At 39.3% G+C, this 12,859-nt stretch overlaps 1 protein-coding gene across 7 annotated transcripts in view; it reads left to right on the top strand.

Moving 5' to 3' along the window:
- Nucleotides 1–11,068, top strand: part of radil (Ras association and DIL domains) — a 43,114-nt gene extending 32,046 nt beyond the window's left edge. For 5 of the 7 annotated variants that reach the window (XM_015019183.1, XM_015019181.1, XM_015019180.1 and 2 more), the window contains 7 exons: nt 2,527–2,699; nt 2,941–3,091; nt 4,704–4,930; nt 5,383–5,707; nt 7,277–7,416; nt 9,501–9,640; nt 9,833–11,068. In XM_015019183.1, coding sequence (XP_014874669.1) covers nt 2,527–2,699; nt 2,941–3,091; nt 4,704–4,930; nt 5,383–5,707; nt 7,277–7,416; nt 9,501–9,640; nt 9,833–9,932 — 1,256 coding nt within the window. In that variant the 3' untranslated portion in view covers nt 9,933–11,068. The remainder of the gene's footprint in view (nt 1–2,526; nt 2,700–2,940; nt 3,092–4,703; nt 4,931–5,382; nt 5,708–7,276; nt 7,417–9,500; nt 9,641–9,832) is intronic. The other 2 variants (XM_015019184.1, XM_015019186.1) reach the window with 2 other exon arrangements.
- Nucleotides 11,069–12,859: the final 1,791 nt, after the last annotated feature.

Genomic DNA, 12,859 nt, shown 5'->3' on the forward strand with positions numbered 1-12,859 from the left:
TGGCAGTCTGTCTGAACTTCTGCCAGACAAATATTTGATCAGAATAATTTTGTTCAGCTCCAGTTATTATTCCACTTGTATTAAGAAATAATTGTATTGCACTTTATAACAACCAGTCATGTTAACTAGGCATTTGTCTGCCAGTCTACCATTCTGACAGTGTGCAGCAACGGACATTTTTGGAATGGTATCTAAATAAATGCTGGAATATGATGACATTGTTTTTTGTTTTTGTTCTTTTTTTAAGTGACCACAATGAATAGAGTCATCACCCACTATGAGAATGTCCAGAAGAGATTCACCAAGTTTGAATTCATGAAAAGGTTTTCTCCATGATTAACTATTGCAAGAACAGCTGTAATTTCTGAGCATTTCTGGACACCTTAAAGAGTTGCTGCCAGAAAATGAAGACAAGAAGATCTCCTGTTTTCAGAGCATTACAGGAAGACTATTACGAAGGAGATGGCTGACACAATCAAAGCAAAACATGTTACTGTTGAAAGAACCTATTTTCTTAAGTTAAAGAATAAGTAATTTTGTTTTAGTTTTTCAATCAGCATTTCAGAGTAACAATATACTGACCAGACGTTAAACCCTCTGTTATGTTAGAACAAGTTATCTTTGTTTTATTCCAATGTACAAAGGGTTTGTTCTACAGTTATGATGGTAGTTATAAGTAGTCCAGTGTGTTTCACTTCATTTGAGGTAAGAATATCAATAACTCTGTTAGCATTGCATTTGACACTGTAATACTAAATTACATCTTTATAATTGTTGCTACTAGTTTCACTTTACTTGAAGAGTTAATATTAATATTAGCGTAATGATGCTTAATGACATCTTCATAACTGTTGCTACTTGTTTCACTTTACTTGAGGTAAGAGTTAATATTAATGACACTGTAATGACACTTAATGACATTCATAACTGGTGCTACTTGTTCCACTTGATGTAAAAGAAATTGTTATTGACTCTGTTATTAAATCATTTGACAGTGTAATAAAGCTTAATGAAATTTTTATTGTTGGTCCTACTTGTTTCATTTTATTTCAGGTAGTGGGAATATTAATTGCTGTTTTGTTAAAGCTTTTGATAGTGTAATAACAATTAAATCACTATGACTATATATAGATATGTTATGACATATTTATGACATATGATTATTGGTTAATGTCAAGTTGTCATAACGGAGACATTTTGAATAATGTCAACTTTGCATTAAAAGTGTCATGATTTACCGAATGACACTTTAAGACAACAGTCATAAATATTCATGAAGACTTACTCATGTTCATGACAGGTGTATGTCATGTTTATGACATACAATCTTATTCACACCCCTTCAAATAAAGTGTTACCCAAAAACTTTTTTTTTTACATATTTGTTAAAATTTTCATTATGTCTCGATAGTATAAGATAATCTGTGAAAAAAAAAATAAACGAGCTCCTCTGCTCTCCCAGTGCTCTCAGTATTAACTGCAGAGAAAATCCATCACTGTCAGAAACGGCCAATCAGAACCAGGAGGAGGGCCTCAGCGCTGCCAGTCTCCCTTGTGTACATGTTGCTTACCCTCCCCCTTTATCACTGCTACACTACAGCTGGTTCACTACAACGAAGCCTTCCACGATTGCTCAGGCTAGTCAATAGGTCTACTGATAATGGCAGATAAACATTTTTTCTGCAACAGTAAAGGCACTTCTCCACCAGTTCTCCTCTAACTGGTTCGGTCTTGGTCCACCACGGCCAGATTAATTTCCATTAACAGATCTGAAGTAGCTCTGCCTGACTGTTCTTAGATTTTTGTACCTACTTCAGGGGTAGTAGTATTCAGGGGTAGTACTCTATGTTGTTCTGTATTGTTCTCCAGTACTGAGCCAAGTATTGCACGGAAGTGATTTGATTGACAGCCGTGATTTAGCAGTGCTGCTAGCAGCTCGTCTCTCTGAAGAACGGACAGCAATAAGGAAGAGAGAAACGGTGCAGCTTTGGTCAACGTTCTGTCGGAAGTTTGCACCGACAGTGTGAAACACCGGAACAGTAGTTGCTGTCAAATAGTTTTAATGTGACAGGTCTCTGAGATATACTTACAATGTCCTGGGTATATAGTGAACAGAAATGGGTCCAGACTGTACCATGCAGGCTGCTGTGTTGCTCTAAATGAATCCCTAGACATTTTTGCAGTTGGACAATCTGCGGTCTCTTAGTAAGGTAAGCTGTTATCCACGAAATCAGGAAGAAATCAATACCCATTTTTTATCTATATTTGACTGTTTCTGTCTCTTCTTCAGGTCTTGTAGAACAAACCTCAGCTTTTCCTTTTTCTTAAAAGCCCACTTTTCATGATTGAAGAGCTCCTTTATGCCATGGATTATCTTTTGGAAAACGATGTGCAGTCTTCACAAGCCAGTGTTTTATTCTGCCTTTTTCTGGTGCACAGAATTTGATTGTGTGTGTGTGTGTGTGTGTGTGTGTGTGTGTGTGTGTGTGTGTGTGTGTGTGTGTGTGCGTGTGCGTGTGCGCACAGGTCCAGCCCGGGGTTGGTTCCAGCGTTCAAAGTCGCTGCAAATCCAGGCGTGTTTGCGAATGCTGATGGAATGGGCAACCAAGTCCGGTCTGGGGCATCTGGCTGAAAAATTCTTCACCAAACTTAACAGTACTGTTTCCATAGTGGCCACGCCCCCACAGCAGCTCACACAGGTGAGCCACACAAAAGCATATTCATACTTAATCAAGGTATTGTTTGAAGAAACGTACCACATCACTATTAGTCCTAAACAGAAGTCAGGCAGCATCTCAAGAACTTCATGGTTGTCATCTTTAAGATGCACATAAAGTTTATCTTAAACTTTTTGTTTACGGTAAACAAAAAGTTTAGATTAAATAATCTGATTTTAATCTGAATATAGTCAGATTATGTTTGTCCCTGCTTTGTCTGCAGTTGAGTTGGCGAGTGTTGTCCAGTGAGCACCCATCTCTGAAACCAGTCCAGCTCCACAGGATCCTCACCCAGTACCAGCTGACAGCAGAGATAGGTCCTGTCCCAGTATGGCAACCCAGCAGTGAGGATGAGGCTTATATCTATAGATCAGGTACAGGTGTGACTCCACCAAGTAACGATGACATAAAGTCCCATTATTGTTAAATGTTTGTGCTCATCATTTCTGAATGACAGCAGTTAGCTTTATTTTCTGGATAACATAGGTTGAAGAAGCTGATAGCCATACTTAGATTATCTATACATTTGTATATATTAGGGCTTGAAACAATAAAACAAGATGAATCAATTATTGAAATAATCATCAACTAAATTGGTAACAGATTAATCATTAACTGAAGTATATACTCAAAAAGTCCATTGCTGAAAAACCAACATACTCACTAGTAATTAAGCCAGAAGTGTACAAAATATCTTAACATTCTTTAACACTCTGCATGCAAGTTTAAAAAAAGAACCTTTGACTATATGTTTTACCCAAATATGTTTTATTTGAATCTATTTTTCTTATAGATTCAAATAAATACTTCAAGTGACGTAGTTTTAGCTTCACCTAGTCCAGTTCTTTGACAAAAAAAACCCTCCTAGACACTTTTTGCTATCCAATTATTAAGTGGTTAATCAAATAAAGTTGTCAGTAGACTACTGCACTGATGTTAAGTCGAGCAGAAAGGACTGAGTTTTTCAAATGTTGCTGTTATCAATGTTAGAAGTACTTTTTAGCAACAGATGCATCTTTTGCTTCAAATGACCAAGCATTTACTAAAGTAATGCTGTTATTGGATTGTCACCAATAAAATGTTTATTTTTCTTATAGATTCAAATAAATACTTCAGTTCTTTTTTTTATATTTCTAATACTGTATAAAAAAGGACTTAAGTGGTTGAAAGAATGTGCAAATTTTTTTTTTATACGATTAATCATGAGAATAATCAATACAATAAAATAAGTGTTAGCTGTAGCTCTTCGTATATATTTATATTTATATATATTTAAATCCATCCATTTGTTTTTCCTGCTGATCTGGGGTCTGGTCACAGAAGCAGCAGTACAAGTAGGGAAGCCCACACTTCTCTCTCTCAAGCCACAGTTCCAGCTTCTTTAAAGGGAATCCCAAGGCGTCTAGTGTGTCTTGAGTCTTCCTCTGGGTCTCCTCCCAGTGAAGCGTACCCTGAACACCTCACCAGGTGGTCAGGAAGCATCCTGAGCCACCTCAACTGGTTTGGCCTTTTGTATCTGTTTTGTGTCCTTTATAAACACAAAACTTGTGACTATAACTGAGTGTAGGAACATCCCCGAAGGCCTTCTTCGTCCACAAAGCACATGTAGCCAGTTGAGCGAACTCCCAGATACCCTGCAAGACCCTGTAGAGCTGGTCCAGTGTTCCATGACCGGGACGAAAACAACACTGCTCTTCCTGGATCAGAGGTTTGACTATCTTACGGACCACTGAGGAGCTCTTTAACCACCTCAGTGATCTCAACACCAGAGATTACAGAGCCCGCCCCAAAGACCCCAGGCTCCGCTTCCTCGCAGGAAAGCATGTTGGTGGGATTGAGGAGGTCTTTGTAGTATTCTGACCACCAGTCCTAACTTAGTCTGGGCCTAACTGGGCCTCTCTAAAATATCTTCCAGTCAGAACAAAAATATTGTAAAGGGGTATGAATAATTTTGTGTTTAACTGTATGTTTTTGTTGCGTGTTCAGTTGACCTTCTGGAAAGCTTTGAGAACCACCCGCCCATTGTCCTGCCCAGCTCAGGGTTCAGAGTGGACCTGGACAGCGAGTGTGTGGAGGACAGCATCTACAGACAGCTGCTCTATGTGCGTCACTACCTGTGGGGTCTGAGGACCAAGACGCAAACTCACACCACCACTCCCAGTGTGCATACACAGTCCAATGGAACCAACACAGCCGACTGGCCGGACGTCCAGGTCAGAAAAATCCACGCGTAACCACGCCTCCCACTAATCCAGGTCACTAAAGCAGCTGCAGTAGTTGTGGGATTATAAAGAACTTCTCAATCAAAAGACAAAACCTTCTTCTCTGGCCAATTCCGGCTCACATACACATGCACTCACACAAACCTAGACACGGTGAAATCATGGTTAATCTGATTAGACTTTGTCTAATTATTGGGAACAGCTGACTAGACCATAATCTTCGGTGTTAGAGCACCTCATGTGTACACCAGATTCATACAGTCACAGATGCACTAAGAGGAAGGTTTGTAAATAAAAGGATTATAAATTGAAACTTTAATCATATCAACTAACGTCTTATTTTTAGAAACAAAGTGCATCCTGTATCAGTGGTGAGAGACAAACTCGATTCCATCTGTCATATCATTAAGTTTGTCCTCAAAGTCTGTCCTTTGACAACCCAGAGGGAGCTGCTACCTCCGGCCCACAGCAGCCCCCGCTCTGGGGGGGGCGCCGGGGATGAGATGGCAGCAGAGGAGAGGGGACGAGACCGGCCACCGGGCCAGACACAAACCCACAGCCTCAGAAGGAACGGAACCATTCACCATTCTCGTGCAGCAAATCCGGACCCATCCTGCCTCCTGACCCCACCCAACACCCCCCTGTACCCAGAGGGGGGATGCGTAGTGGAGCCCATTCTCTGCACAAGCATTCAGACTAATGGCTGCTCAGCCAGAACCTTAGCAGAATGTAAAAAGACCAACGGACTCCTCACAAATGGACTGGAAGGTAGGACCAAGCACAAAGTCCAGGGTGAATAAAAGCATAAACAGTAGAAGGCATACTTTCACACTGAATGTTTTTAGAGTTGAACATATTTTATGTGAATGTGAAGTGATACACCAACATAAGGTATAACATAATAAACAAGTATAAAGAAAAGAAAATAAACTAATAAGTACAGCACATATTTCTATACAGCCCTTTTGAGACTATACATTGCAGAACCACATTTGGCATAATTAAAGCTGCAAGTGATTGGCAGCTATAGAGACTGAAATTGTTGCCTGAATCGTAGATCTCTGCAGCTCCTACGGAGATGCCTTGGGCCTCTTGGTTTCTTCCTTAAAACTCTGCTTGGCTGGCCTGAAAGTTTAGTGAAAACTATCCATGAAAACTCTTCCATCACTGTTGGTGATGGATTCAGCAGTGATCCATGAGATGTTCAGAGGTTAGGATATTGCTTTGTTTTATTACAGAACTCATCACAGAACAGAGATTGCTGGGCAATATTTATTATGTGACCAGTGAGAACATCCAGTACAGCCAACTATCCAGTTGGCTGTACTGGATGTTTTACGGGGTTGATGGCTAACTATAGGGTACTGATATTCAGATACCCTATATTCAGATTTTTGAAAACCATGCTGAACCATGTTGAAATTCTAATAACAAAATTAAAATTGCAATAACAGACGAGTTAAGTCTGGAACAAAATGTGACACTAACTGGAGATGCTGAAAGAAACCGTTTGGATCTGGATGGAAATGTGAGTCTTCACAGTTCACTGGTTTCAGAACATTACCTGCTACAGAATAACACATCAGACAGACAATGCAGTTTATTTTTACTGTGTTCAAATATTTTGTAACTTATTTTCTCAGTTGACTTAAAGCTAGATCAAATGTATGTTTGTAATGAATTAAAGAAAATGTGTTTGATTAGGTTTGGTTGCATTTAATTTCCCTTTGGGATCAACAAAGTACTTTTAGATTTGAATTCTTTGCTTTTTTGCCACATTTTATTTTTCTCAATGCCAATAAATTGATGCCTGATTATATTTGGAATGAAATTGGATTTCCATCACTACTTTTAGGGTTTGTCTCCCCCTAATGGTCAATAATGAGATAGTAGAGCTTGATTTTGGATTTGTGCCTTCTCAGTGCAACTGAACTGTTTTGTACTTGGAAGTTTTTCCTAACTTTCCCCCGATTGGCAGTTGACACACTAACTGCAGCAGAAACCTAACCCTGATTTCCAATGGGTGAAGTGCCCCTACCCTCACTATTTATATCAGTTATATAAATTTATCAGATGTTTTTATGTTCTATTAAAATAATGGGTAGAGCTTTAGTTGCACTCTGGAACCTGGACTTTGACAGCTTTGTGTTGTGTTAGGTGGGCTGTGTGAACTGTGCTACAGTAGTGACAGCTGTAGACTCATTTGTGTTCTAGGTCAGCAGAGACCCTTCTGATGTTTGTCAAACCCCACAGCAAACTGCTTTGTGTGTTTTTGTGCCTTTGGGTGTGTGTGTGCGTGCGTGTGTGTGTGTGTGTGTGTGTGTGTATCCTCTGCAGGATGTATTAGTGGCTGTGAGTTTCCTTTCCCTGTCTCCTCCCCCGGCGCTCCTTCCCTTGCTGATGATTTGTGTGTGGTGTTTGTAGTGGAACTCGACAAGGGACCATACGGACTGGGAATGGGACTCATTGATGGCCTGGTAAGTTTCTAGATCAAATCTCCTGTGGTCTGTTACTGTTTAGGAAGTATAGATCTGATTTTTTATTTTTTATTTTTATTTTGTGAAAGTGCTGCAGAGCTTCAATGCAAAGACATGAAGCTCATAAGTGATGTACAGAAGCCCTTCAAATCTTTTTTTTTCTTTTTTTTTTTTTCCCAGAATCTCACACTGAAAAGTATAACCTTTAAATGTGTACGCTTTTTCAGTGGACAAAATATGAGAAATAACTCATAAAACCACTGGTGCTACATTGTTGCTACCACTGCTGTCGATTCTTTATGAAGCCTCTCTTTACCAACAGGATGGCATTTAGTGTTAAGTTGGAGCAGAGTCGGATCTTTGAGTCCTGCCTCCCTCACTCTGAAAGACGGCTCACTTCTTTACCTTCTGAATCAGTTTGTGTTGATCTGGTGATGAGTTATGGATCACAGTCCAACTGTAGGACCAAGTGACACTTAGGAGTGGGCAATATAGATTCAGAATTTTATCACAAAATTATTTTGTACTATTGTGATGACAATAAAAAATTATCATAAAAAAATTAAGTAACTTTTTCAGGTGACTGCATGGCACAGAATTCATAGCACCACAAACATAAATTCTTCTCTTGAGAAGATTTGAAATGAGCTTCTTCAGGATGCCACATACTGGAAGAAGTGTCAAACTATGGACATATTCTACTTTTCCACATAATTATTTTTGTTTTACACAAAAGCTCAGCCGGACTGCTTGTTACTTAAAGTTTCAGCAACCACAATACAGCAACTGTAGTACAAGTTAAAGTCATATGATTACCATGGGACATGGGTAGGCAAGTAGGCATCTGTTGGTTGTTATGGAGACTTGGTGACTGCAAGATCCAGTTGCTTTTTTTCTGTTTTGCAGTGAGATAATAGTGCTGCAATAAAATGTGAATTTATTTATTGATGCAGGTTGCATCAATAAATGTAAGCGGTGCAGTATGGAAGTCATTACTCATTTCTAGGGATGCTCCGATCAGGTTTTTTGCTGCCGATACCGATCACCCATGAGGCCGATCTTTGCCTATCACCGATCTCTGCTGATCACCTGGATTGGCTGTTAATTTTTCGCTTCAGGTATAAATGCTGCTATGTGATCTGACAAAATGGAAAAATGATCTGGCAATAAATTCACCTAATTTAGAAATAAATTACAAAATATTAGCAGGCACAATACAGCAGCAATTCAGTCAAAAGGACAACTGAAAAACCTGCAATCAGTATAACAATATTTAACAGTAAGATTCTTAACAGCTTAAATTATACATGAGTGAAATAAATCTTACAACACTGCCTATCTCAAATAATGTCAAGAAAAAAAGAAATATTAATTCAAAGTCAAATGCAGGTTGCTTTAAAATAAACAATACTGAGCTAGTGAATCAAAACTTCCTGATAGCTTTTCTAGCTGATTAATGCTCCTTCTGATTGGTTGTTTCTGACTGAGCGGAGAAATTCTGCAGAACACAGGAAGGAGGCCGATCAATTTTTTTTCAGAGATTATCTATCTCATGTAGCAAAAGTTTTAATACAAATGTAAAATCTTTTTTTGTTTATTTACCTGTTGCAGCTTTATGCAGATGTTCGGTGTGAGAGTTCACTGCGGGTGGAGCAAAGCTCTGTCTGTTGAAATATTACTACCAGTAGCACGTAGCGGCGGTCCAACAGCGGGAGCAGAACCAGCATCTCACACCACTAGCTCGTTGATTTAAATTATCGGGTTATTTTGTCTAGCTTTTTGTATGAACTTTTTCACGGAAATCGGCCGATAATAACCGGTGGCCGATCGATCAGCACACTTTTACTCATTTCACAATGTTGGGACTGACTGTAAATTAAAAGCACCAGAAAGGAATTTGAAATTTCACAATTCTAATCTTACCAAGTAAAAGGGTCTAAAATGTAGATTTTTAGGTAAATTATCAATTGTAAAAAGAGAATCAAAATAAATCTGATCTTATTTTAGTAACCAGTGTGTATTTTAGCCAAACTATATCCACTTATATCCTCTTGACCTGCAGTAACTAACTTTCCGTTTGGCAGCACACACCCCTTAATGCTCCCGGCATTTACATCCGGACCCTGATCCCCGATGGGCCGGCTGCATCCGATGGCAGGCTGAGGATCGGCGACCGCATCCTGGCAGTGAATGGGACCAGTCTGATCGGAGCAGACTACCAGAGGTAAAGGAGCGGTGGAGAGAGCCATCTTCCCTCAGTGTTCATCTTACAACTGGTGTTGACCTCTTAAGCTGATTGATCAGTTCAAGCTCACACAGTGATGTGCTGTTTATTGTTACTCCATCTCTGCTGAGCTCCATGTAACCAGACTCTTCGTCTCCTCCCTCTCTCACTTCCGTTTGCTTGCCCCGACAGCGCGGTGGATCTGATTCGTCTGGGAGGGGGTCGACTGCGTTTCCTGGTAGCCAAGTCGGACCCCGAGGTCTCAGACAAGATCAGTGCCTCGTCCTGCTGACCACTGCCCCACTAGCACCACGATGCTGACACACGTGCAAATCTCAGCAGGGTTCACACAGCTATGGCTTATATGTAAATATCAGACTGGGAATCCTGAGTTTGTAAAATAGCATCACAAATCATCATCAGGCAGCCTGGTGTTTAAAGCACAGGAGATTCCCCTCAATGTATGGAATATTTCCAGCTCTAATTCCAGTTGGAAATAGCTTGATTCATTGCTCAGCTGTCACTTGGAAGCAGCCGTCTGTAAAACTGGAGAGACATCCTTCTGTTTATGTCAAAGCATTTGATGATGTGCTTTTGGAAAGGAATGTTTTATAAAGTTGTTTGTTAGGAGTTCTTGACACCATCCAACTTTTGTGATTGAATGTTTACTTTTTGTACCAGGCTTTGGATGTAAAACACCTGAAGGTTCTGGCTGAGGAAGCTGACTCCTGGTGGAAACATTGAGCTTCAGGTCCTCAGTGCCGCTCTGTTCACACTGTAAATACTTGTAAATATTTTATCAGCTAGATGAACAACAGAAAGCAATTTGGGATTTATTCCTGTTTGTGAGGAGAAAAAAAAACAAAGACCTATTGATGGAAAATGTTTTATGGAATGATGGGACTTTAATTATTTGTGTCCTTTTTTAAACTTCTGTATTTATTTTCACTTCTTTATTCTGGTTTGTGCATTACAGTAACTTTTTTTTACATGCTGCTGCAACATGTACAGTTACACAAAACACTTGAGTGTTCATGTTTAGAACAGAACAAAATAATTTAAAAAAAATCCACGCGGAGGAATTTTCTGCTGAAACCAGTTGCCTTTGATAGACTAACACATTTTAACTGGATCTGAAGGAAGGTGAGCTAATGCTGTTTATTAATTTGAAAAGACTTTTTAGAAAGGGAAAAAAGACATTGCTCTCTGGGGTGACCCTGTTGGGTGAGAGAGCGACCTGCATAAGATCCCTTGGCAACGTTTTGGTGTCTTGCTGCACATTGGAGTCGCAGTATCCATAATTTGAAGGAAGGACTGCCTTCTTGTTGAGGCTAAAACCCTTTCATGGTAGGATTTCTTAAGTGAAGCAAGCAAGCTTGTAAACAAATTTGTAAATCTACAAATGATCAAAACTTCTTTTCTCCACTGTAAGTCATGACTTTGCTGCTCCATCAGTGCCGTCTTATTGGCCCTGCAGGTCATGGAGCCATTCAGTCCAAACACCTGACAGCACTGCATCAACGTTGCCTTTCATATGGAAAGAAGCGGGATAAATGTGAGAATTAAAAGTGCTATGTTGGATATTTCATCATTCTGTGCCTGATAGGGCAACACATCGTAACAAGGTGGTTAAAAAAACTGACATGGGGCCAAACTGCTGTGGGAGATTTCAGGCTGTCAATTTGTACTAACCTGCAAGATGTCTTGTACCAACAATTGGTCATTTTAAAACATTTTCTATAATCTACTCAGTTGTCATAAATATTAAGATACGAGTTCAATAAATAACACCTAGCAGAAGGTTACTTCTGAGTTATTTTGGTTTGATCAGGGTTCCTAATCAATCAGAATTCTGATTAGTCGTCTGACAAATCAGATGTACAATCAAGAAACAAAGGTGAAATACAAAGTTATAAAATGTGCAACTATTAAGCATTTTATCATTTAGAGTCATATGACGAAATGTCCATAGGAAGAGATGGGGTCATGAACTGACCAAAGTGACAACTAGACCCAGGGCTTCACCTCCTGCATGGAACACCACACCACTTATCTGCAGTGTATCTGCTCTCATTCTAGAAAAGTTCATTATAAGAGAAATTTAGGTCCAAAACCAAGTTTGAGTGAAATCTGGAAAATATTACATGTTGAAATTTAAGAATGTGGGACTTTAGACCATCTTTTTCCCTATTAACCACAGTTACTTTATTTCCTTGTGAATTTTATTCCTCTGCTTTATATTTGTTTTTTGAAAATATTTCAATTTTGTATCTAGTTTGTATGGCGCATCACCTCATGCATGTAATGTGATCAGTATTTATATTAAGAATGATGGTACACAAGAAAACAAGATATTGTTGGATTCTTTGACAATAAATCAACTTGTTTAAATATTACGTTTTGTCTTATGTAAGAGAAGACAAGGAGTTATGTCAATAAGAATTTTAATTTGTGCTACACATTTTAACAAATCACAAAAACAGGGACATTAAAAAATACCCATTCCCATGTTTACCTGTCAATGACAGCTGCTCTTACGCAATTTTTTTTTCCAAAATAAGAACTTTAATTAGCTTTGTTACTTAGCAGAGCAGCATACAATCATAATGCATCCATCTGTTGTGCAACAACAATCAGTGAAATCTTGAGCATGAAGCCTGTGTGAGGACATTCTGAGGTGCTAAAGGCAGAGTGAGGAGACAAAAGAACGGGGGAGAAGGAGAGATTAATCACGAAGGAAGAACTGTCAATGAGGAGTGCAAGAAAAGCAAGCTGAAAGAAGAGAATATGCAGAAAGTTCTGGAAAGAAAGCTGAGAACAGGTAAAATTTCTGGTCACGAGTTGGTCCCACCCTTTTTTTCTCTTAAGAAAACTGAAAAGTTAATTGACGCAACGTAACTTCTGCTGCCGTAGTGTTGCTGATTGTAAGCGCTATATTAGTCTAAACCAGTAAAGCTGTCTACAGGCTAAAATAACATTTCAGATAAGTAGAAATATTTTAAGGCTTTGAGCTACTACAATAGCTCCTCTTTGTGCTAAAACAAATCTGAGCGGAGGCCATTTCACCTCTCCTCACACCACTACACAAACTAAACAAATGAAAAACAATCAATTTGTCAGCATTGGGTCAGCCCTCCACTTCAGTCAGCCTCCAGTAGCTGCCTCTCTTCATCCTCCATCATCAGTCTGTTGGGCCTGAATGTGAGGAGCTTCACTCTG

Source organism: Poecilia latipinna, unplaced genomic scaffold, assembly GCF_001443285.1.
Source record: "Poecilia latipinna isolate Pla-1442-1.1 unplaced genomic scaffold, P_latipinna-1.0 Scaffold2388, whole genome shotgun sequence".
NCBI classification, from domain to species: Eukaryota; Metazoa; Chordata; class Actinopteri; order Cyprinodontiformes; family Poeciliidae; genus Poecilia; species Poecilia latipinna.